The sequence below is a fragment of the Tetrahymena thermophila genome, assembly GCF_000189635.1.
Source record: "Tetrahymena thermophila SB210 genomic scaffold scf_8254665, whole genome shotgun sequence".
Lineage (NCBI taxonomy): Eukaryota > Ciliophora > Oligohymenophorea > Hymenostomatida > Tetrahymenidae > Tetrahymena > Tetrahymena thermophila.
This window is the reverse complement of record NW_002476432.1, coordinates 568,781-595,606: the sequence shown is the minus strand read 5'-3', so window position 1 is coordinate 595,606 and position 26,826 is coordinate 568,781. Positions and strand designations below refer to the sequence as shown.

General features: G+C 20.2%; 5 protein-coding genes across 5 annotated transcripts; 3 read left to right on the top strand and 2 right to left on the bottom strand. All coding sequences in view use genetic code 6, as the record gives it.

Moving 5' to 3' along the window:
• Positions 1 to 116: 116 nt before the first annotated feature.
• On the top strand, positions 117 to 3,704 carry TTHERM_00227560 (kinesin motor catalytic domain protein; the record flags this gene model as incomplete). The annotated part of the gene is made up of 7 exons (XM_001014287.2): positions 117 to 393; positions 685 to 999; positions 1,425 to 1,640; positions 1,824 to 2,849; positions 2,911 to 3,117; positions 3,206 to 3,487; positions 3,535 to 3,704. The coding sequence occupies 7 exons, from the start codon at positions 117 to 119 to the stop codon at positions 3,702 to 3,704; spliced, it is 2,493 nt and encodes an 830-aa protein (XP_001014287.2).
• A 602-nt stretch (positions 3,705 to 4,306) lies between these two features.
• TTHERM_000227559 (kinase domain protein) lies at positions 4,307 to 7,080 on the top strand (the record flags this gene model as incomplete). The annotated part of the gene is made up of 14 exons (XM_012797293.1): positions 4,307 to 4,345; positions 4,403 to 4,452; positions 4,651 to 4,740; positions 4,869 to 4,958; positions 5,036 to 5,125; positions 5,210 to 5,299; positions 5,443 to 5,532; positions 5,596 to 5,685; positions 5,832 to 5,921; positions 6,118 to 6,207; positions 6,306 to 6,395; positions 6,545 to 6,634; positions 6,680 to 6,769; positions 6,987 to 7,080. The coding sequence occupies 14 exons, from the start codon at positions 4,307 to 4,309 to the stop codon at positions 7,078 to 7,080; spliced, it is 1,173 nt and encodes a 390-aa protein (XP_012652747.1).
• A 1,359-nt stretch (positions 7,081 to 8,439) lies between these two features.
• TTHERM_000227558 (cyclic nucleotide-binding domain protein, putative) lies at positions 8,440 to 14,743 on the top strand (the record flags this gene model as incomplete). Its single annotated transcript, XM_012797292.1, has 17 exons — positions 8,440 to 8,576; positions 8,828 to 8,917; positions 9,510 to 9,599; positions 9,853 to 9,942; positions 10,210 to 10,299; positions 10,551 to 10,649; positions 10,911 to 11,000; positions 11,209 to 11,298; positions 11,541 to 11,630; positions 11,885 to 11,974; positions 12,233 to 12,322; positions 12,534 to 12,623; positions 12,889 to 12,978; positions 13,394 to 13,483; positions 13,718 to 13,807; positions 14,032 to 14,121; positions 14,529 to 14,743. 17 exons carry the CDS (start codon positions 8,440 to 8,442, stop codon positions 14,617 to 14,619), a joined length of 1,587 nt encoding a protein of 528 aa, XP_012652746.1. The 3' UTR covers positions 14,620 to 14,743.
• A 202-nt stretch (positions 14,744 to 14,945) lies between these two features.
• TTHERM_00227539 (kinase domain protein) lies at positions 14,946 to 22,373 on the bottom strand (the record flags this gene model as incomplete). Its single annotated transcript, XM_001471266.2, has 5 exons — positions 14,946 to 18,122; positions 18,281 to 18,362; positions 19,773 to 19,871; positions 19,932 to 22,161; positions 22,232 to 22,373. The coding sequence occupies 5 exons, from the start codon at positions 22,371 to 22,373 to the stop codon at positions 14,946 to 14,948; spliced, it is 5,730 nt and encodes a 1,909-aa protein (XP_001471316.2).
• Positions 22,374 to 25,831: 3,458 nt separating this feature from the next.
• TTHERM_000227538 (hypothetical protein) lies at positions 25,832 to 26,137 on the bottom strand (the record flags this gene model as incomplete). The annotated part of the gene is made up of 1 exon (XM_012797291.1): positions 25,832 to 26,137. One exon carries the CDS (start codon positions 26,135 to 26,137, stop codon positions 25,832 to 25,834), a length of 306 nt encoding a protein of 101 aa, XP_012652745.1.
• Positions 26,138 to 26,826: the final 689 nt, after the last annotated feature.

The following is a 26,826-nucleotide window of genomic DNA, read 5'->3' as shown; positions in this document are numbered from 1 at the left end:
TTCTAAAAAGCCACTAAACATTTAGCTTAAACAATTATTATAGATCAAATAGATTTTAGACAAAGACTACTTAGTTAAATTATTAATAATAAAATAGCCAGCCATTAAATTTAAACATGCCCTAAGAATGCGTTAAAGTCATGGTCCGTGTTAGACCTATGAATGATAAGGAAAGATAAAATAATAGTAAAGAATGCGTTGAAGTTGATACTAAGCTTAATCAAATAGTACTTAGAAAACCAAATGAGGCTGGTTCGGAAAAGGTATTTACCTATGATGCTGTGTTCTATCAAAAGGTATAGCAATAATTAGTTTACGAAGCAAGTGCATTTCCTTTAGTAGAAAGTGTTTTCGAAGGCTATAATGGTACTATATTCGCCTATGGTTAAACAGGTAAAATTTTAATCTTCAAGCAACAAAATATTTGTTTTTAACTATTATAGCTTGTAATTTTTTAATGTAATATTAAATTATAAAATGTCAATTCTACAAAAAAAAAGAATGAAAGCGTATATTCAATCAAAATAAATAAATAAATTAGAATGGAAAAATGTAGAGAAGAGATTAATTAAATATATATTAAAATTGCAATTTATTCAATGATTAGTTGATGAATTAATGAAAAAATAAGCTAAGTTTATTGAGTATTTCAAGAAAAAAGGTTTCAATTTATTATACAAACAGGTTGTGGTAAAACGCATACGATGATGGGAGACCCAAGCAAAGAAGAAGAAAAGGGAATCATTCCTAGAACATTTTCTCATATTATTAATTTGATTGAGACAACCAGTTCAAAAGAATTTTTAGTTAGAGTCTCATTTCTTGAAATATATAACGAAGAAATACATGATCTACTCTCAAAAGATCCAAAAGCAAAGTTTGAGCTTAAATAATCACCTGAAAAGGGTGTTTTTGTCAAGGATTTGAATTAAATTGTTGTTAAGTCTGTTAAAGAAATGGAAAATCTAATGTACAAAGGAAATGAAAATCGCTCAGTAGGTATGAATTTTATCAATTATTTATAAAAATTAATATAGAAAAAATTAACTAAATAAATAAATGACTTATTTGCTTGTACTAGTTAGTTAAGCACATGTTTATAAATTAAATGATTCAATATAACCACAAAAAATAGCACTCAAATTTTTAATTATTTATTTATCTCATAGCAAGTATGTCTGTTAGATTTTATAAACATAGCTTTAGAGTTTTAGTTTTTCAAACTATGAGAAATTAGCGATTTTAAATCCATTTTTAATAGTTAAACAACATATTTAATAATTTGAATTGAATAAAAAGTAGAAGGAATAATAAAATATTAAAATTTAATCTAAATTTAGGTTATTTTATTTTAAAGTATTTTAAATGATTAATAAGTTTATATTAGAATTTATGAATTGAAATTAAATATTCATAAAAAATAGGTGCTACAGCTATGAATAAAGATTCAAGTAGATCTCACAGTATATTTACAATTTATATAGAAACAAGTGAAATAGACTCAACAGGTAATCAGCATTTTCGTGCAGGAAAGTTAAATTTAGTAGATTTAGCTGGTTCAGAAAGATAAAGCAAAACTCAAGCAACAGGTGATCGTTTAAAGGAAGCAAATAAAATTAATTTATCACTAAGTGCTTTAGGTAATTCTTTTTTGTTATTTTTGTAGAATTTTACTTAATTATAAAAAATTGTAATTTATTTTTGATATTTATTAAAAATTAAATGTTAGATTTTAAACAAAGACTAAATAAATATTGAAATACTATAAAAATATTTTTTAGAATCAAAATATTAAAGATTATTTATCAAAATTATTGAAATAGGTAATGTTATATCTGCACTTGTTGATGGTAGAACTCACCATATTCCATATAGAGATTCAAAGCTTACAAGACTGTTGGAGGATTCACTTGGTGGTAATACAAAGACAATTATGATTGCAGCTATTTCGCCTGCTGATTATTCCTATGATGAAACATTAGGTACTTTGAGGTATGCTTCAAGAGCAAAGAATATTAAGAATCAACCTAAGGTAAACGAAGATCCTAAGGATGCTTTGCTAAAGGAATATGCAGAGGAAATTAATAGATTACGTAGAATGCTCGAAAATTAACCTAGTGGAGGAGGAGTAGCTAATCAATCTGAAAGTCCTAGCAAAATGGTCAAGGGAATTGAAATTAGCGAAAGCTAGGTTATTAGAAATAAGCAACAATTTGAAGAATTAAAAAAGCTGCAAGAGCAATAAGAAGAAATGAATTAATAAAAGCAAAAAATGATGAATGAAATGTTGTAAAAAGAAGAAAAACTTTAAGAAGAAAAGAGACTTGTTTAAGAAATGGCTGAAAAACTTAAATAGTTAGAATAAAATAAAATATAAGGTGGTAATGTTCAAGAAACTTAATAGTCGGAGGCTTAAAAGAAGTATTAAGAGCTTAGAAAGAAGTTAAAAAAGTAGAATAAATTGAAGGAGCAACTATTAGAAGAGAAGAAAAAAAATGAAGAAAATTTATTGTAATAAGAAAATGAATTTAAATCTTTATAAGAGGAAGTGTCTTAACTTAGGGAGAATAATAAAATTTTAAGAAAGAAACTAAAATAAGCATTAGAAGAGGTCAAAGATCTTTAAAATGAGCATGAAGATGACAAAGAAGAGCTCTTAGACACAATTAGACACCTCGAACTTACAGATAAATTAAATAAAGCTATTATTGACATGCTTTTAACGAGAACAGAATATGAAATGATAAAATCTTAGTCAACTTTCGATGAAGATTCAAACTCTTATAAAGTCACTCCCTTCTTCTTTAAAAACAAAGAAATAAGATTTCCAAAGCTTCCTTAAAATCAGGGTAGAAATTAAATTTTATTAGAAAAAACTTACATTAAAATGTAATTTTATGTTTAATATAGCAATGGAATAAGTAAATATCGAAAAGGAATCAAGAAGGATAGAGTTTGAAAAGACTTAAAACAGTACAATGTTTGAAGTAGATGAATCTTATTAATCTAAAAGCTAAATGGATATATCTTTTAATAGTAATGATAAATAAAATAGAGTAAACTCAAGAGGAAGAAGTAAAAATCGTAAAAACAGTATCACGAAGATCAATTAAAACAGTAATTAACTTAGAAAGATAGATTAATTTTATTTACTTAATAATTTTTCTTAATAAAATGTTTTATATTTTTAAATTCAACAAATTAGATGCAAAATATGGCACGAATCCAAATCTCCCAACTGAAAAATCTAAAAATCACTATAATTAATACAATATGCCCTCATCTAACCTCCATAATAGACTAGGAAATGATATAGAAATAGTTAATCATTCAAATCCAAAGAAAAATATAAATGGCATTATTTTGGATCCTGTTAATAATCCTAATGCTAATAATTTACTAAACTTAATAGAAAAATCGAATTAACCTAATGGACATTCTTCACATTCATATTCTGCCTAACCAGAAGCAAGAAAACCATAAAAAAGTAAAATTATTCATTTTTCAATTAAAATAACTTTTTTTTAATTTTAGATGGCTAATTAAAACCGCTTTCAAATGCGCCTGCACCAAACTCCTATTAATTTAATTTAAATCCAATGAATATAGATCCAATTATGAAAGGATACCAGAGATATGATAACAATAACAATAATAATAATAATAATAATAATAATAATAACAATAATTTGAGTAACTATTGAAGACTAAATTGTAATAAAAAAGTGAGTTGTTTATTCATATTAATAATGAATTACTAACTAACACTAACTAACAAACTAAAAATGTAAACTAAAAAACTAAGAATAAAAAATTAATGAAACAAGTCGATCTATTAAATTAACAAGAAAGAAAATAAAACAGTTTATATTTTAAACTTAAAGTAATACTTTTGATAGAAAATTAGATTAAGCTTTGTAAATAATTAAATGAAGAGCAATGGAGATAAAATAAATTAAAATTTTTAGATTTTGAAAAATATATATAAAATTATATTATAATGAATTAATTTTTCTTTATTTAAAGTTAAAATAATATATTATTACTTTTATTTATAAAATTTATATAATCAATAAATATATTTAATAGTTTATATTAATCTGACAAGTTATAAAAAAAATAATTCAAATTTTCTTGAATTTTTTAAATTTTCATTAATAGTTTAATAAATTTTTTTTTTGAAATGATTAATCTGATATTATAAGATAATTATTGTTAATTAATTAAATAAATAAATAATTTGCAATTATTTTACTTTAATTATTAGAAATAAAAGTTTGGAATATAAATTAATTTAGCTAAAAAAATGATTTAATAGAAAATTATTTATAATTCACTTAAAGAAGTAATCATTTAAATACCAAAAAACTTTTTTATAAATTTAATTTTTCTTTAAAAAAAGTTTTAAGAGTCTAATCTATCTGATCATACTAGCATATCCTTATAACTTAAGTTAAAATTTAAGTTTCTTTAAAAATATATTATTAATAAGTCAACTGATTTCATTATAAATAATAAAACCTATTTATTTTTTTTAATCAACTTTAAAGTTTTGCTCATTAATTTTATATAATAAATAAATCTATTAAAATAATATTAAGTAAATATTCTTTTACAAAAAAATAAGAATTTTAATTAAAAATTAAAAAGTTACAATAATCTTTAAGACTAAGAAGCTGCTATTTTAGGCGATGCAATCAAAAAATGTGTCAATCTAATATCTATTGCACTTTCTCTCAAGTAAAATAATTTTGATCTTTTAAATGTTAATTTATTTTCACATAAACATTTTTAGATAAAAAATATTTCTTTTAATTAGTTCATCGAATTTGTAAAAATTAGCGAATTTAATAATAAATATTTTTTAGCTATAATAGTATTCAGGATTAAGGTTTGTTAGTTTTAGGATAAGCTTTTGCTAATTGTCAAAATCTGCAAGATTTAACATTAGTTATGAGGTATTTTTTTATTTTTTAACTATTTATTTACTAAAATGAATATATTTTTTGTTTATTCGAATTTATTTTTAAAAAAGCAACAATTTATTTGGAGAGTAAGGAATTTCAAATCTAGGTTAAGGTTTAGTTAAATGCAAAAATCTTATTAGTTTCACCTTGATTATAGGGTTAATAAAACTTTATTCATTAAATACAATAATTATTAAATTTATAAATTTTGTTTTGTTTTTTAATAATTTCTGTCATTTTAGATCTAATAGGATTGGATCACAAGGAGCTCAAAATTTAGGTGAGTTTTTAAGTCAATGCCAAAACATCAAAAATTTAACTTTGAATCTTTAGTAAACTTATTAAATTAGTTAATTACCTTTTTTTAAAAAATTAGAATTAAATTATCATAAAAAATTAATTTTTTTTTAATTTGTTTATTTCTTAATAATTAAGTAAATTATTTTTCTTTAAATTATTTTATTTAATAACAAAGCTATAATGATATCGGATCAAAAGGAGCTTCATATTTAGGTTCATAATTTGGTAAATGCTAAAATCTAAATAATCTTACTCTCAATATTTAGTAAAAATATTTATCTACTTGCATGGAAAAATTGAATATTGATTTATTAAATTATATTAAAAGAGCCAATAAAATATGCAACGAAGGAATAAATGGTATTGCTTAAGGGCTATCTAAATGTCATAATCTCTAAAGTGTTAATCTTAACTTTTTGTAAATTCATTTATATCAATCAATCCTTATTAATATTTATAGAAAAGAATTTTTTGAAAAACAGATTTAATTAATTAAATATTTGATTGTTTGCAAATTAAACTTTTTAATAAATAAATAAATAAATATTGCTAATAAAATTAAAGGGCAAATAATATAATAGGAAAAGGAGCGTCTATTATTTGTGCTTCTTTAGAAAATTGCATTTAGCTATCAACCTTAATTCTTGATTTTTAGTAAGCATTTGATTTAAAATTTATATGTACATAATTCTTATCAATTCAGTAAAAAGGAGGAGGATTAAATTTATATTTTTAATTAAGAATGTCTTTAAATTTTAGAAAAAAAATTTAAAAAGATGAAATAATTTATAAAAATGATTAAATAACCCTTCTTTATTTATTATTTTATCTAAATTATTTATATTAAAAGATTGAATGACATAAGTGATTAGGGTTCTATTGAGCTAGGAAATACTATTCAAAAATTAAAAAATCTTTAAACACTGGCACTCAATTTAGGGTATCAAATTTATTTTAATATTATTTTTAGCACTTATTCTGAGAGCAATATTTAAACTTTATTTTTCAGCGTTGACTAATTTTTTCTAAACTTTAAAGGTAGAATAATATAGGACCAAGCGGAGCATAAAAATTAGGTCAAGGTTTAGCAAATTGCAAAAATATTTAAAACCTCAGTCTTAATTTAGGGTAATTAAATAAAAAAATTATTTATTTGTTTATGTAAATTATTTAAATAAAAATAATAAGTACAATTTTATTATTTATATTAATGTTTTTTCCACCAATTAAATATTCCATGTTAGAATTTTAAGCTTTCTTAATAGATTTTTTTTTAGAGCTAACAAAATAGATAATGAAGGTGCGTTAGGTATGGTAAAGGATTTATCAGCTTGCAATACTATTTTGAGCTTAGTTCTTGTCCTTTAGTAATTTAAAAGACATATTTGTTTATATTTTAATTAAATATTAAGTAAAACTTAGATTACAGATGAGATAATGGCAAATTTGGCTTGTTCATTAGCAACCTTATAAAAACTTTATAATTTATCAATCAAACTTGAGTATAAAATTAAATTTATTTATTTATTTTTAATTGAATATTCTTTGATTTACTTATCATCCTAAAAATACACAAACCAACATAAAAATATATTTGAATTTAATTATCAATTATTTCAATTATTATTGTAAAAAATACTTTATTTATTTATAACAATATATAGAAATTAAACAATTAAAATTAATTTTTTTTTCATAAAATAATATTATTTAAAAAAGGACTAATGATATTAGTTATAGAGAAAAATAACGATTTTCTAGAAAAATTTAAAAACTTAAAAGAATTGTGAAGAAGTTCATCTTGTTTGACTGAAATGAAAACAAATAAATTTTAAAGTGATAGGAATCAAAAACATATAAAAGTTAGATTTTAATTTTACCTAAAAATAAAAAATCTATTAAATAAATATAGCTTGAAAGAAAATGATCTTATTTGTTAAAATATTTAATCTTAAAAAATAGAACTATTGGAAGCAATTAATAAATAAAATTATTTATTTTAGTAATTTTAAAATGCCTTAAAATTTATATTTATAAATGATAGTAAAATAGCATGAAATAAATATATAAAAATGTTAATAAAATTTTTATGAACATTAATTAATAAAATTTTTTCAAATAAGACTAAATAACTGGCCATCTCTAATTCCTACTATATTTTTAAGAAAATGTTTTAAAAAAATATATTAAGATTAAATAATGAATGTTAAATTAATTTTTATGTGATATCTCTTCATAAAACCAAATTTATAAATTAATATTGATAATTAATTATTATATTTTATTTGTTCTTTTTATCCATTTATAATTAATTAAATTCCATAAATTACTTGCTATTCAATATTTCTGAAGAAAAAAAAAATAAATGATGTAATAGATTAAAAAATATAATAATTTGGAAGAAGTAATTATTAATTTTTTTATTAATATCCTATAAATTTATATAAACTAATAAAAAAAGTTTCTAAGCTCTTCACTTTTATCTCATTAGATTCTCCATATTGATCTCGGGTATATTTTATTTATTTATAAATTATTAATATTTTTTATATTTTTAACTTTCAATTTATTTAAATAAATAATTTTATTTGAGAAATTATAATCATTATTCATTGATTTTTATTAAAACAAATATTTTTTAGCTATTTTAACTTAATTTTCAATTCAATTTTTAATTATTAATTATTCATTTTGTATTATTTTATATATTTTCTTCATTTTTTGCTATTAAAATTTACACTTAATAAAAGCAGTTTATTTGTTTTGGATTATAATATTTTTAATTATAAAAGTCAATTTAAAACATTAAAGCTCTTTTAATTTATTTGATTTATTTTTCTTTTTCTTTTTATTGTGATTACTTTTTTTTCTTCATTTTTTGTTAATTTTATTAATTATTAATTAACCTTATTATTTCATTTTTTTTCTTCATTTTTTCCTTAAAGTGATCTAGAGTGAAATGCCTATTAATTTACTAAAGGCAAAATAATATATCTTAATAACAAAATAAAAAAGCTAAATTAGCTTTAAACAGCTTTACTTTTAGTTTTTTGAAAGTTTTAAATTCACAAAATGTAAAATTTGAAATAATAATTACCTTATATTTTTTTAATATATCATTTTTTTTGAAAAAAATAAATTTTGAAAAATTTTACAAAATTTCACACTATATATGAACAGAGGAAATATATACGAAATGGACTATGATGATGTAACCTACAGTATATAAAATGATGATTAGGACGTATCAGGCTTAAGTTCTGGTTTAGCAAATTGCATTAATCTCTCAAATTTGACACTTAACCTTGGGTAAAAACAGTTTATTTGTTTTGGATTGTGATATTTTTAATTATAAAAACTAATTTAAAACTATGAAGCTTTTTTTTCGTTTTCTATCTACTATGCTTACTTTTTTTTGTTTTTTCTTTGTTAATTTAACTCATCGTTTTATTTTCAACTTTTGCTTTTATTATTAATTAATCTTATTTTCATATTTTTTCTTCATTTTTTCCTTCTAATTAACTATTTAATTATATATTTTGCCATCAATATTTAAAAAGTCACTATTAAATTGATGCAATGGGTGCATCAGTTTTAGGTTCTGCTATAGCAAATTGCATTCATCTCTCAAATTTGACACTTAATCTTGAGTAAAAACAGTTTATTAGTTTTGGATTGTGATATTTTTAATTATAAAAACTAATTTAAAACAATAAAGTTCTATTTTCTTTTTCTTTTTATTGTACTTACTTTTTTTTGTACTTTCTTTGTTTATTTAACTCATCATTTTATTTTAAAATTTTGCTTTTATTATTTATTTCTTATTATTTCATATTTTTTTCTTCATTTTTTCCTTTTAATTAACTATTTAATGATATATTTTTCTTCAATATTTAAAAAGAAGCAATTAAATTGGTGCAATGGGTGCATCAGTTTTAGGTTCTGCTATAGCAAATTGCATTCATCTCTCAAATTTGACACTTAATCTTGAGTAAAAACAGTTTATTAGTTTTGGATTGTGATATTTTTAATTATAAAAACTAATTTAAAACAATAAAGTTCTATTTTCTTTTTCTTTTTATTGTACTTACTTTTTTTTGTACTTTCTTTGTTTATATAACTCATCATTTTATTTTAAAATTTTGCTTTTATTATTTATTTCTTATTATTTCATATTTTTTTCTTCATTTTTTCCTTTTAATTAACTATTTAATGATATATTTTTCTTCAATATTTAAAAAGAAGCAATGAAATTGATTACGAAGGTGTAACAGGCTTAGGATCTGCTTTAGGAAATTGCTATAATCTCTAAAATTTGACACTTGACCTTAGGTAAAAAAGTTTATTTGTTTTGGATTGTGATATTTTTAATTATAAAAACAAATTTAAACAATAAAGTTCTTTTTTCTTTTTCTTTTTATTGTGTTTGATTTTTTCTTTCTTTCTTTGTTAATTTAACTCATCATTTTATTTTAAACTTTTACTTTTATTACTAATTAATTAATCTTATATTTCATATTTTTTCTTCATTTTTTCCTTCTAATTAACTATTTAATTATATATTTTGCCATCAATATTTAAAAAGTTACAATGAAATTGATGAAATGGGTGCATCAGTTTTAGGTTCTTCTTTAGCAAATTGCATTAATCTCTAAAATTTGAAACTTTATCTTGGGTAGAAATACTTTATTTGTTTTGGATTGTGATATTTTTAATTATAAAAACTAATTTAAAGTGATAAAACTCCTTTTTCTTTTTCTTTTTATTGTACTTACTTTTTTTTCTTCTTTCTTTCTTTATTAATTTAAATTTAACTCATCATTTTATTTTCAACTTTTACTTTTATTAATAATTAATTAATCTGATTATTTCATATTTTTTCTTCATTTTTTTCCTTTAATTAACTATTTAATGATATATTTTTTATTCAATATTTAAAAAGTGGCAATTAACTTGATGAAAAAATTGCATCAGGCTTAGGTTCTGCTTTAGCAAATTGCAATAAACTCTCAAATTTGACACTTGATCTTACGTAAAAATACTTTGTTTGTTTTGGATTGTGATATTTTTATTTATAAAAACTAATTTAAAACAATAAAGCTCTTTTTTCTTTTTATTGTGCTTGCTTTTTTTTTGTTCTTTCTTTGTTAATTTAACTCATTATTTTATTTTCAATTTTTGCTTTATTATTAATTAATTAATCTTATTATTTTATATTTTTTGTTCATTTTTTCCTTTTAATTAACTATTTAATGATATATTATTTCTTCAATATTTAAAAAGAGTCGGTTTATTCGGTTTATTTGGTAGAATGGGTGTATCAGGTTTAGGCTCTGGTTTAACAAATTGCATTAATCTCTCAAATTTGACACTTAATCTTTCGTAAAAACAGTTTATTTATTTTGGATTGTTATATTTTTAATTATAAAAACTAATTTAAAACAATAAAGCACTTTTATCTTTTTCGTTTTATTGTACTTGCTTTTTTTTTTCTTTCTTTGTTAATTTAAATTTAACTCATCATTTTATTTTCAACTTTTACTTTTATTATTTATTAATTAATCTTATTATTTCATATTTTTTCTTCATTTTTTCCTTCTAATTAACTATATAATGATATATTTTTCTTCAATATTTAAAAAGAAGAAATAACATTGGTGACGAACGTGCATCAGGCTTAGGTTCTGCTTTAGCAAATTTTATCAATTTCTCAAATTTTACACTTGATCTTCAGTAAATACAGTTTATTTGTTTTGGATTGCGATACTTTTAATTATAAAAACTAATTTAAAACAATAAAGCTCATTTTTCTTTTTCTTTTTATTGTACTTGCTTTTTTTTTTCTTTCTTTGTTAATTTAACTCATCATTTTATTTTTAATTTTTGCTTTTATTATTAATTAATCTTATTATTTCATATTTTTTCTTCAATATTTAAAAAGTGGCAATTAAATTGGTGCAATGGGTGCATCAGACTTAGGTTCTGGTTTAGCAAATTGCATTAATCTCTCAAATTTGACACTTGATCTTCAGTAAAAACAGTTTATTTGTTTTGGATCGTGATATTTTTAATTATAAAAACTAATTTAAAACAATAAAGCACTATTTTCGTTTTATTGTGCTTGCTTTTTTTTGTTCTCTCTTTGTTAATTTAACTCATCATTTTATTTTCAACTTTTCCTTTAATTATTAATTAATTAATCTTATTATTTCATATTTTTTCATTCTAATTAACTATTTAATAATAATATATTTTTCTTCAATATTTAAAAAGTGGCAATTAAATTGGTGCAATGGGTGCATCAGACTTAGGTTCTGCTTTAGCAAATTGCATTAATCTCTCAAATTTGACACTTAACCTTGGGTAAAAACAGTTTATTAGTTATAAATTGTGATATTTTTAATTATAAAAACTAATTTAAAACAATAAAGTTCTATTTTCTTTTTCTTTTTATTGTGCTTGATTTTTTTGTACTTTCTTTGTTAATTTAACTCATCATTTTATTTTCAACTTTTCCTTTTATTATTAATTAATTAATTAGTCTTATTATTTCATATTTTTTCCTTCAAATTAATTAATTATTTAAGGATATATTTTTTTCTTCTATATTTAAAAAGTGACAATAAAATGGATGAAAAAGGTGCATCAAGCTTAGTTTCTGCTTTAGCAAAGTGCATTAATCTCTCAAATTTAACTCTTAAGCTTAGGTAAAAATACTTTGTTTATTTTAGATTGTGATATTTTGAATTATAAAAACTAATTTAAAATAATAAAGCTCTTTTTTCTTTTTCTTTTTATTGTCCTTGCTTATTTTTTGTTCTTTCTTTGTTAATTTAACTCATCATTTTATTTTCAACTTTTGTTTTTATGATTAATTAATTAATCTTATTATTTCATATTTTTTCTTCATTTTTTCCTTCTAATTAACTATCTAATCATATATTTTTTCTTCAATATTTAAAAAGTAAAAATTAAATTGGTTAAAAAGGTGCATCAGACCTAGGTCCTGCTCTAGCAAAGTGCATTAATCTCTCAAATTTGACACTTGATCTTAGGTATAAAACTTAATTTTTTTTGGATTTTGATCTTTTTCTTTTTATTGTGCTTGCTTTTTTTTTGTTCTTTCTTTGTTAATTTAACTCATTATTTTATTTTCAATTTTTACTTTATTATTAATCAATTAATCTTATTATTTCATATTTTTTCTTCATTTTTTCCTTCTAATTAACTATTTAATGATATATTTTTTCTTCAATATTTAAAAAGTCGCAATGAAATTGGTGCAATGGGTGCATCAGGCTTAGGCTCTGGTTTATAAAATTGCATTAATCTCTCAAATTTGACACTTAACCTTGAGTAAAAACAGTTTATTTATTTTGGATTGTGCTATTTTAATTATAAAAACCAATTTAAAACAATAAAATTCTTTTTTCTTTTTCTTTTTATTGTACTTACTTTTTTTTATTCTTTCTTTCTTTGTTAATTTAAATTTAACTCATCACTTTATTTTCAACTTTTCCTTTTATAATTAATTAATTAATCTTATTATTTTATATTTTTTCTTCATTTTATCCTTTTAATTAACTATTTAATGATATATTTTTCTTCAATATTTAAAAAGTGGCAATTAAATTGGTAAAATGGGTGCATCAGACTTAGGTTCTGCTTTAGCAAAGTGCATTAATCTCTCAAATTTGACACTTGATCTTAGGTAAAAATACTTTGTTTGTTTTGGATTGTGATATTTTTATTTATAAAAACTAATTTAAAACAATAAAGCACTTTTTTCTTTTTCATTTTATTGTACTTGTTTTTTTTGTTCTTTCTTTGTTAATTTAAATTTAACTCATCATTTTATTTTCAACTTTTACTTTTATTATTTATTAATTAAGCGATACTTTTAATTATAAAAACTAATTTAAAACAATAAAGCTCATTTTTCTTTTTCTTTTTATTGTACTTGCTTTTTCTTTCTTTGTTTCTTTCTTTTTTAATTTAACTCAACATTTTATTTTCAATTTTTACTTTTATGATTAATTAATTAATCTTATTATTTCATATTTTTTCTTCATTTCATCCTTTTAATAAACTATCTAATGATATATTTTTCTTCAATATTTAAAAAGTTACAATTAAATTGGTGACAAAGGTACATCAAGCTTAGGTTATGCTTTACCAAAGTGCATTAATCTCTCAAATTTGACACTTGAGCTTAAGTAAAAATACTTTATAAAAACTAATTTAAAACAATAAAGCAATTTTTTCTTTTTCTTTTTATTGTGCTTGCTTTTTTTTGTTCTTTCTTTGTTAATTTAAATTTAACTCATCATTTTATTATCAAATTTTACTTTTATTATTAATTAATTAATCTTATTATTTCATATTATTTCTTCATTTTTTCCCTCTAATTAACTATTTAATGAAATATTTTTTCTTCACTATTTAAAAAGTAACAATTAAATTGGTGACAAAGGCATTTCAAGCTTAGGTTCTGCTTTAGCAAAGTGCATTAATCTCTAAAATTTGTCACTTGATCTTAAGTAAAAATACTTTGTGAGTTTTGGATTGTGATATTTTTAATTATAAAAACTAATTTTTTTTGTTCTTTCTTTATTTCTTCCTTTGTTAATTAAAATTTAACTCATCATTTTATTTTCAATTTTTGCTTTTATTATTAATTAATCTTATTATTTCATATTTTTTCTTCATTTTTTCCTTCTAATTAACTATTTAATGATATATCTTTTATCCAATAATTAAAAAGATCCAATAAAATTAGTGATGAAAGTGCATTAGCCTTAGGCTCTGCTTTAGCAAATTGCATTAATCTCTAAAATTTGACACTATACCTTGAGTAAAAACAGTTTATTTATTTTGGATTGTGATATTTTTAATTTTAAAAACTAATTTAAAACAATTAAGCTATTTTTTATTTTTATTTTTATTGTGCTTTCTATTTTTTATTCTTTCTTTATTAATTTAACTAATTATTTTATTTTCATCTTTTTCTTTTATTATTAATGAATTAATCTTATTATTTCCTATTTTTTCTTCATTTTTTCATATTTAAACAATAAAAATGAATAAAAAACATAAAAGCTCTTTGAATTTATTTGATAGCTTTTATTTGATTTATTTTTTTATCTTTTTATTCCACTAATTTTATTCTATTTATTAATTTAAGAAATAATTTTTAATTTAAAAGTTTAGCTTATTTGATAATTATTTAAAATTTACACAAATTTATAAAAAAATTTTTAGATATTCATGGAATTAAACATAAAATTACAAAGTAAAAAGCAAGTGTCTTAAATCAAAAAGATTAGTTGTCTTTAATCATGATATCTTTTGATAAACAACTGGTGAAAAAAAAATGAATAAATATTAAATGTTTGAATAATTGAATATTATATATTTTGTTATTTTATATTTTGTAAAAGTTTTTAAACCCAAAATAAAAATTGATAGATAGATAGATTTTACTATTGTTTTATTATATAAATATTATTAATACTTTTGTAAGTAAATAAATTATTTTTTTAAAATAAAAAAATTTAAAAAATATGTATCTTTTTATTACTAACTTTAATATTGTATTTTAAACTATAATTATTAATTCACACATATATACATATTATATATATATAGAAAACATTTGTTTTTTACATAAATACATAATCACTTTTTAGTAATTTCTAAAATGCTAATATAAAGTTGAAATCTTTGATTATCATCTTGTTCTAAAAATTCTAGAATCAATAAGTAGATCATTAGCAAAAAATATTAATACTTTTTAAATTTAAAATTTTAGAATTTATCTGAGTATTAATTTTTCAAATTTAGACATAATGATAAATATCTAAGAAATTAATATCTTTTGAAAATATTTTTTATAAGACTGGATAATTTATGGATATCTTGCTGAATAACATTTTTATCAATTGATATGGCTTAGCAAACAGATTCTAAACTTTTTAATAATTGCCCCATATTGAAATAGCATAGTCCAATAATTATATGAGTCTTAGATATTTGTGCAGTATTTTTTGAAAATATTTTTAAAAAGAATTGTAAAATAAATATGCTTTATTAATATTATTTATTAAAGAGCAAACACTGAGCTATATTATAAAGGAAAATGTAGACATAATCAATGCTATCATAATTCAAGTTTTTCATCATTTAAAAATATTTTTTATAAAAAAATATTGATTTAATGAATTCACCAGACTTTTAATGATATTTTGCTATATTCTTTAAAGAAACTGCAACACAGTCAATATCTCCTTTATAAATTATTCTTCTCATAAAATATGAATTGTACAAATACTTTTTTGCTTTTTATAAATCTCCCATATTTAGATAGCATTATCCAACACAATCAAGAGATCTTGCTGTGCACGGATGATTTTCTTTAAAAAGAGATTACCTGATTTTCAGAGATAAAAGTTAGTATTTCAAGCATTTGTTTAAATCATAATTTTAATACATAGTTCCTAAATTATTAAGAGCTACAGCAATCCTAGTATGATATAACTTAAAGATATTACTTCTGATTTTTAGAGATTCCTCTTATAATTTTAAAGCTTATAGAGATTCTTATAAACTGGAATAACACCATGAAAGAGTATTTAGGTATATAGCTTTAATGAATGTATCTCCTTTAAAAATATCTTCTATTATTTATAATGATTAAAGGGAATATTTTAAACCATCTTCTTTTAAATAAAATAAACCAAGTTTATTAAGTGTGCTGGCTGTATAGAGATGCCCTTTTTTGAATAATTACTGACATAATTCGAGAGATTTTTATAATTGTTATTTAGCTATTTAAAATTAGCTCTGTTCATTGTAAAAATTTGCAATTTCATTATAAATTACTATACACTCTGGATCTTCTTAACTTGATAATTTATCAATCTTATTTAAAGAGGATATAGGAAGTGATTCAATTTCATCAACAAAGCTTAAAATATGAGATTTCTTAATTTTTTGTTTTAAGTCAAGTATTTTTTCATAATAATAAATAGATACTTCCTGAAAAAACTAGATATCTTTGTTACTATCATGATAGGTTTATGATAATATTAATCTAATTTTATCAATATAAGATTATGAAAATTCTATATTTTCTTCAAATTTAACAACTTCATAAAATGCTTTGTGCAGTTTCAAGCATGTTTTTCTTTCAGAACTTTAATTTTTGAGGACAGAATCATATATAATTTATTTAAATTTTTCAAGAATAATTTTTTCTTTTTAATTATAATTTTAAAGTTTCTCATACTCCTTAAAAACAATTTCTAATGTTTTTCCAAACGAATAGACATCTGATTAATAATTAATACCATTATTTTAAATTACTTCTTCAGGAGCGTAGTTTGGTGTATATCCTTTAACTTAAATAGCTTGATTATTTTTATTTTTAATAGATGTTCCAAAATCAGAAATAACATATATACCATAATGATTAATTAAAATATTTTAAGGTTTTATATCTAAATGAATTATTTTATATGCCTTCAGCAATATCAGCCCATCTATTAGATCAAATATAATTTTTAAAAGTTAAGTAAATGAAAATTAATTCTTTTCTTGAAGTTATTACATTTTATCTTTTAGATTGCATTCACACTTTTCCATCAATATAATAGAAACATTCTAGTCTATCATTTTATAATCAATAGTATCAATTAAATTAATATTTTTTTCAAATCCTTTCATAATATTATATTCTTCTTCACTTGCATTTATATTTTATTTATCAGTGAATTAAATTTTGAATATTACTTCTTATATTTTATTATTTTGAAATATTTTTCCATCAAAAACAACACCATAACCACCTTCAGCTATATATTTTCCTAAGTAATATTTATTTTCCTTAAAGAAATCAATTATTTTCTCAATTTTTAGAAGAAAATTGTATGTATTTTTGAATTTTAGCAAAACTATAACAAAAATAATTGATTATGGATAACTAATTAAAGATAGTTCAAAAGAATCTTCTATTTGGATATATTTTGTAGTTTCTTGTAATAATTATAAAAATTCTAACTTTTTTATAATCTTTTAAGAGCTATTTTAGATTTTAATTAAACTTGTCAATACCAAATATTTTTTTTTTAGATTATATCTAATATACTTAGATGCTCGTAAAACAAAGCCACCACCTATTTCTTCTTTATTTTCTTTTACTTAATAATCCCTATTTGTGAGCTATCTCTTTATTTCTAAAATTAGATTAGTATGAATTTTATTATTTTAATCTTCATTTCCTTATATTTTTTTATCTAAGTATACCAAGTTAGTGGATTTTGCTTAAATATTAGTTGATAACTATTCATAATTTTTTATTTATTCAAATTTACTTTATTTTTAGTTTGCTTTAAATTATTTGATTTTTATTGTTTTATCATTTTATTCATTAACCATTGATGAATACTCATTAATGCCTTAATAACAAAAAAATTCATTTTCACCGCTTTCATATATAATACTAGTTTATTCATCTTTTGAGTTATTTTAACTAGTTTGTTAATTCTACCAATACTTTTAAGAATCATAACTTAATTTCAAATGAATAGAGTTGCCTTTTTTTTTACATAATTATGATTTTGGCATAGTTTCACTGTCATTATTATCAATCATATTTTAATTATTATTATTTTTTTTATTAATTTCATACTTATCAAAATGGCTGAGGCTTTAACTTTTTATATCTAACTGATTTTCTATTCCTTACTGAATCTATAATTAGTCCTATTATCTATTAAATTAAGAGTTGTAATCTTATTTTCTAATATCTTCGATGTTTCTTTAGCTATTACCAGTTTGAAAGTTTTCTTGCTACATCTATTATTTAATAGAAAATGTTTCTAATATTTAAACATGTAATTAAAATGAAATCAAATATAATTTATAAAACAATATTAACTCTAATATTATGTAAAAATATTTATATATTTTATAAATATGTTCTTTAAAAAAAGAAACGCATTTATAATATTTACTTATCCTTATCTCAAAAGCTCTTTTTAAGCACCTTTTAATCTTTAATAATTACTATTTTTGTTTTTTATTAAATCTCTTTTTCTAAATATTTATAAATAATCAAAAGGTATTTGATAGATAGATTAAATGAATTAATTAGTATATTTATATAATTAATTCAAATCCTATTTATATTATCGCTTAACATTTATAAAATTTTATCATAAGCAATACATAATATTATATAAATATCTCTATTTATTTATTGATTTATACTTACTCAGTAAATAAAATATCTAAAATTATTAAAATTGTAGAATTTTTTCTTTATAATCATTTTATACTTAAATTTAGATAGAATAAAATAAATTAAAAAAGGAATAAATAAATATAATTCTTATGGCATCAAATTAAATAAAAATGAAAAATAATACCATTTATTTTCTTAAAAAATATTCCATATAAAATATTTTTAAATTATTTTCAAGCATTTATTTATTTTTTTTTTTAAATTAGAAAGTATTATTTTGTTAAATAATATGATTTTTTAAGTTGATTTTTAATAAAATTTGATATAAATAAAGTATCAGCATTTTATTTAATGCACAATCAATTAAAGATATTATTTTAAAACTAATAATTTAATTTAAAGATTAAGCAATATTAATATTATTATTATCTAAAATTCTTTATGATGTTTAAATTTACAAGAGAGATTTTAAATATTATGTAAAAAATTTCATCTACCAATAAGCTTAAATTATCTCTTATATGTATATTTTTATTACTAAATTTAATATTTTTTTTCAACTATAATGATTAATTATATTACATATATAAATAACACATTTATTTTTTAATCATTTATTAGTAATTTCTAAAATACTACTATAAAGTTGAAATCTTTGGTTTTAATCTTATTTTTAAAATTCTAGAATTAATAAGTAAATCATTAGCAAAAAATATTAATACTTTTTAAAATTAAAATTTTAGAATTTTTCTGAGTTTTAATCTTTCAAAGATAAACACAATGATACATATCCAAGAAATGTATATCTTTTAAAAATATTTTTTATAAGATTAGACAACTTATGGATATCTTGTTTAAAAACATTTTTATCAACTGATATTGAATTACAAGCAGATTCTAAACTTTTTTAAAATTGCCCCAAATTTAATTAGCATAATCCAATAATTATGTGAGCCTTAGATACTTTTACAGCATCATTTGAAAATATTTTTAAAAAGTATTGTAATATAAATATACTTTATTAAAATGCTCTATTAAAGAATAAACACTGAGCTATATTATAAAGGAAAACGTAGACATAATCAATGTTATCATAATTCAAGTTTCTTACCATTTAAAAATATTTTTTATAAAAAAATATTGATTTAATGAATTCACCAGACTATTAATGATATCTTGCAATATTCATTAGAGAAACTCTAATACAATCAATATCTTTTTAATAAATTTTTCTTCTCATAAAATATGATCTGTACAAATACTTTTTTGCTTATTCTAAATTTCCCATCTTTAGATAGCATTATCCAATATAATCAAGAGATTATGCAATGCATGGATGATTTTCTTTATAAAGAAATTATCTGATTTTTAGAGATAAAAGTTAGTATTTCAAGCATTTGTTTAAATTAAAATTTTAATACTTAGTTCCTAAATTGATAAGAGCTAAAGCAATCCTAGGATGATATAACTTAAACATACTAAGTCTCATTTTTAGAGTTTCTTCTTATACTTTTAAAGCTTATTTATGGTCATTTAAACTTGAATAACACCATGAAAGAGTATTCAGGTAAATAGCTTTAAAGTCATTATCTCCTTTAATAATATCTTCAACCATTTATATAGATTTAAGAGAATATTCTAAACCAACTTCTTTTTTATGAAAAAAAGCAAGTTTATTGAGTGTTCTGGCTGTATAGAGATTCCCTTTTTTGAATAATTCATTACACAATTCAAGAGATTTTTATAAATATTTTTTCTCTATATCGTATTAGCTCTGTTCATTGTATAAACTTGCAATTAAATTATAAATTAATATACATTCTGGATCTTGTTAACTTGATATTTTATCAATCTTTCTTAAAGAAGATTCAGAAAGCGATTCAATTTCAACAAAGCTTAAAATATGAGATTTTTTAATCTTTTGTTTTAAATCAAGTATTTTTTCATTATAATAGATACATACTTCACGAAAAAAATAGATATCTTTGTTCCTATCACCACAGCTTTATGATAGTATTAATCTAATTTTATCAATATATGATTCTGAAAATTCTAAATATCCTTCAAATATAACAGCTTCATAAAATGCTTTATGCAATTCCAAGCATGTTTTTCTTTCAGAGACTTATTCTCTGAGGGCATAATCTTTTAAAATTTATTTAAATTTCTCAATCATATTTTTTTCATTTTTATTAAATTTATTAAGCATTTCATAATGATTAAAGACAATTTCTAAAGTTTTCCCTATTGAAAATGCATCTGATTAATAATTAATATTATTTTCTCCTTTAAGCACTTCTTATGGAGCATAGTATGGTGTAAACCCTTTAACTTGAATAGATTGATCATTTTTATTTTTATAAGAAGTTCCAAAATCAGAAAAAACATGTATACCATAATGATTAATTAAAATATTTGAAGGTTTTATATCTAAATGAATTATTTTATATGCCCTCAGCAATATCAATCCATCTATTAGATCAAATATAATTTGTAAAAGTTAAGTAAATGAAAATTAATTATTTTATTGAAGTTATTTCAATTTGCTATTTAAATCACATTCACACTTTTCCTTCAATATAACAGAAACATTCTCGTCTATTTTTTTATAATCAATAGCATTAATCAAATAAATATTTTTTTCAAATCCTTTCATAATATTATATTCTTCTTCACTTTAATTTATATTTTACTCATCTGCGAATTATATTTTGAATATTATTTCTTATATTTTATTATTTTGGTATATTTTTCCATCAAAAATAACACCATAACCACCTTCAGCTATATATTTTCCTAAATAATATTTATTTTCCTTAAAGAAATCAATTATTTTCTCAATTTTAAGAAGAAAATTGTATGTATTTTTAAATTCTAGCAAAATTATAACAAAAATAATTTATTATGGGTGATTATTTGAAGATATTTGAAAAGAATCTTCTATTTTAACATATTTTGTAGTTTCTTGTAATAATTATAAAAATTCTAACTTTTTTATAATCTTTTTATTGCTGTTTTCGATTTTAATAAATTTTGTCAATACCAAGTAATTTTAAATTTTTTCTTATCTGATATACTTAGTAGCTCTTAAAGCAAAGCCATCACCTATTTCTTCCTTATTTTCTTTTACTTAATAATTCATATTTTTGAGTTATCTCTTTAATTCTAAAAGCAGATTAGTATGAATTTTATTATTTTAATAATCGTTTTCTTATATTCTTTTATCTTAATATACCAATTTAGTGGATTTTTCTTGAATTTTAGTAGATGAGTATTAATATTATTTGATCTATTCAGATTTATTTAATTTTTCATTTGCTTTAAACTATTTTATTTTTATTGTTTTATCATTTTATTCATCTGCCATTGATGAAGACTCATTAACGCTTTAATAATAAAAAAGACTATTTTGATAATTCAGTTTTTTGTTTTGTTAATTTTAGTCATACTTTTGAATTTCTTAGAATTCCATCATATAATTTTCACCACCTTTTGATATAACACTACTTTATTCGTTTTTAGAGTTAGTGTTAGTATTTTGTTCATTCCACCAATAATTTTAAGAATCATAACTTAATTTCAAATAAATTATTTGATCTTTTTTTTTACATTATTATGATTTAAGCAAAGTTTCACTCTCATTATTAACAACTATATTTTAATTATTTATTATTAATTTCTTGATTAATTTGATTTTTTTCAAAATGGTTGAGCTTTTAACTTTATTCTTCTAACTGATTTTGTATTTCTTACTGAACTTTTAATTAGTCCTATTATCTATTAAATAAAGAATTGCAATCTTATTTTATAATATTCCTGAAGTTTCTTTAGCCATTACCAGTCTTGTAGTCCTCTTGTTTCATCTATAATGTAAAAAAAAATATTTTTATTATTTAAAAATGCAATTAAAATGTAATAAAATATAATTTATAAAATAAAATAATTTTTTAAGGTCATCCAAAATTATTTATTTTGTAAATATGCTCTAAAAACAAATAAAAATATTTACTATCTTAACTTATTCTTATCTCAAAAACTTTTGTTAAGCAACTTTTAGTCTTTATACCAACTATTTTTTTATTTATTAAATATTTTTTTAAATATTATTAAATAATCAAAAGGTTTCTACTAGATAACTTAATGGAAGCAACTAGAACATTGATAAAAATAATTAAGATCCTATTTTTTTTATTGCTTAAGATTTATTAAAATTGTTTATATTAAGACTGATAATTTACAATAAAAATCCTCTATCTATTTTATTTAATTCAATAAAATTAGTAATAGTTTTCGTCATTAATTAGATTATAATAAGTAAAGAATGCATCATTGTTTATTTATTTATTATATTACTATTAAATTTGTAAAGTTATAACAATTAAAAAAGAGAAATAGTTCATAAAATTAGCAAACTAATATAATTTCTTTAGGAATAATTAAAACATTTAGGAGAGAGAGAAAAATTTAGAGATTATAAAAGTTTCTTATTAAAATAAAGCGACTTAAAATAAATAGATAAAAGATTTTTTTATGATAGAAATTGGATAAATGTATAACTCAATGGAATCTTATTTATTTATAAAAGCATTTTGATTTACTTATTTTAGACAAAAGATGGTTGTAATTGAGTTAAAAAATTTACTAATAATCATATTTTAAATATTATACTGTTGATAATGATGTATATATTTACACCTTTTAACCATTCTAATTCAAGCAGCAAAAAATATCACAAATAAAGTAAAATTTGATTTTCATACTATGTAATTATAGCTCATATATCTAAGAAAACATAGTAATTTTCAAAGAAAATAATATTGAAATGATTTAATTACCTCTTTGTTCTCCTCATATCGCATCGATCGAAATTAATTGGTAATATGAAAAATAGATAAATAGAGTAAATAGAAAATTTGGCTCTACTTCATATCAATTTATTTAGAGATGTTAATAAAAATATAAAAATGACAATAATAAATTATTATTCACTTTTTCTAGAAGTTTACTCTAAATAAAAAATAATTAATTAATTATTACTAAATAAATTCCTTTCTATTGCTAATTGTAAATTTTTTTTTGTCATAAAAAGATTAATATAACATTAAATAAATTAATATAATAGTATTTTATATAATTTAATGTAATTTGTATTTAGTTTATAATAATTTAAATAAATTTTTTAATTTACTATTTATTAAAGGAAAAATAAATATTTATTTACATACATTATTTATAGGTAACTAAATTAATAACAGATACTGTATATAAACAAAATTTGTTTTTTTAAATCATTTATTTGTAATTTCTAAAAGGCAACTGTAGAGTTGAAACTTTTGGCTTTCATCTTGTTCTTAAAATTCTAGAATTAATAAATAAATCCTTAACAAAAAATATTAATACTTTTTAAAATTTTAATTTTAGAATTTATTTGAGTTTTAATCTTTCAAATATAAACACATTGATACATATCCAAGAAATTAATATCTTTTCAAAATATTTTTTATAAGATTGGATAACTTATGAATATCTTGCTGAATAATATTTTTATCAACTGATATTGAATTACAAGCAGATTCTAAACTTTTTTAAAATTACCCCATGTTTAATTAGCATAATCCAATAATTATGTGAGCCTTAGAGATTTGTGAAGCATCTTTTGAAAATATTTTTAAAAAGTATTGTAAAATAAACGTACTTTACTCAAATTATTTATTAAAGAACAAACATTGAGCTATATTATAAAGGAATATGTGAACATATTCAATATCAGATTTCATGTTTCTTATCATTTAAAAATATTTTATATAAAAAAATATTGCTTTAGTGAATTGGCCTGACTTTTAATGATATTTTGCAATATTCTTTAAAGAAGCTGCAATGCAATTAATATCTCCTTAATAAATTGTTCTTCTCATAAAATATGATCTGTACAAATACGCTTTTGCTTTTTCTAAATTTCCCATATTTAAATAGCATTATCCAACACAATCAAGAGATCTTGCTATGCATGGATGATTTTCTTAAAAAAGAAATTTTCTGATTTTCAGAGATAGAAGTTAATATTTCAAGCACTTGCTTAAATCATAATTTTAATACAGAGTCCCTAAATTGTTAAGAGCTACAGCAACTTTAGTATGATATAACTAATAGATATTACTCCTGATTAATAGAGATTCTTCTTATAATTTTAAAGCTTATAGAGATTCTTATAAACTTGAATAACACCATGAAAGAGTATTTAAGTATACAGCTTTGATGAATGTATCTCCTTTAAAAATATCTCCAATTATTTATAAAGATTAAAGCGAATATTTTTTACCAACTTCCTTTAAGTGAAACAAACCAAGTTTATTAAGTGTGCTGGCTGTATAGAAATGTGCTTTTTTGAATAATTAATTACACAATTATAGAGATTTTTATATTTACTCTTTCGCCATTTAAAATTAGCTCTGTTCATAGTAAAGGTATGCAATTTCATTATTAATTAATATACACTCTGGATCTGCTTAACTTGATATTTTATTAATCAAAGAGGAAATTGGACGTGATTTATTTTCATTAACAAAGCTTAAAATATGAGATTTTTTAATCTTTTGTTTTAAGTCAAGTATTTTTTCATAATAGTAAATAGATACTTCATGAAAAAACTATATATCTTTGTTACTATCATAGCAGGTTTATGATAATATTAATCTAATTTTATCAATATAAGACTATGAAAATTCTATATTTTCTTCAAATTCAACAACTTCATAAAATGCTTTATGCAATTCCAAGCATGTTTTTCTTTCAGATACTTATTTTATGAGTACCAAATCAGATAAAATTTATTTAAATTTCTGAAGCATAGTTTTTTCTTATTAATTAATATTTTAAAGTTTTTCGTACTCCTTAAAAACAATTTCTGATGTTTTTCCAAAAGAATAGACATCTGATTAATAATTAACTTCTTTATTTTTAATTACTTCTTCGGGAGCATATCTTGGTGTAAACCCTTTAACTTAAATAGGCTGATTATTTTTATTTTTAATAGATGTTCCAAAATCAGAAAAAACATATATACCAAAACGATTAATTAAAATATTTTAAGGTTTTATATCTAAATGAATTATTTTATATGTCCTCAGCAAAATCAATCCATCTATTAGATCAAATATAATTTTTAAAAGTTAAGTAAATGAAAATTAGTTCTTTTCTTTAAGTTATTAAATTTTATCTTTTAGATTGCATTGACACTTTTCCATCAATATAACAGAAACATTCTAGTCTATTTTTTTATAATCAATAGCATTAATCAAATTAATATTTTTTTCAAATCCTTTCATTATAAGATATTCTTCTTCACTTTCATTTAAATTTTAATCATCTGTATCTGTGAATTATATTTTGAATATTACTTCTTATATTTTATTATTTTGATATATTTTTCCATCAAAAACAACACCATAGCCACCTTCAGCTATATATTTTCCTAAGTAATATTTATTTTTGTTAAAGAAATCAATTATTTTCTCAATTTTAAGAAGAAAATTGTATGTATTTTTAAATTCTAGCAAAACTATAACAAAAAAAATTGATTATGGATGACTATTTAAAGATACTTAAAAAGAATCATCTATTTGGACATATTTAGTATTTTCCTGTAATAATTATAAAAATTCTAACTTTTCTTTATTATCTTAATAGCTATTTTAAGTTTCAATTAATCTTATCAATACCAAGTAATTTTTCTAATTATTTTATCCAATTTACTTAGATGCTCGTAAAACAAAGCCACCAACTATTTCTTCTTTATTTTCTTTTACTTAATAATTCATATTTGTGAGTTATCTCTTTATTTCTAAAATCAGATTAGAATGAATTTTATGATTTAAATAGTCATTTTCTTATATTCTCTTATCTTAGTATACCAAATTAATGGATTTTGCTTAAATTTTAGATGATAACTATTCATAATTTTTGATCTATTCAGATTTATTTTATTTTTCTTTTGCTTTAAATTCTTTGATTTTTATTGTTTAGTCATTTTATTCATCAACCACCATTGATGAAGACTCATTAATGCTTTAATAATGAAAAATCCTATTTTGATAATTTAGATTATTACATTGTTTTTCATTTATGTCTATCACTTTTTAGGTAGAATTAAGTAAGAATTTGGTCTTATTATTTTCATAGATTTCATATTTAATATTACTTTATTCATTTTTAGAGTTTTTTTAACTACTTTGTTAATTCAAGTAATACTTTTAAGAATCTTAGAATTCGATCTAATAATTTTCACCACCTTCATATATAATACTACTTTATTCATTT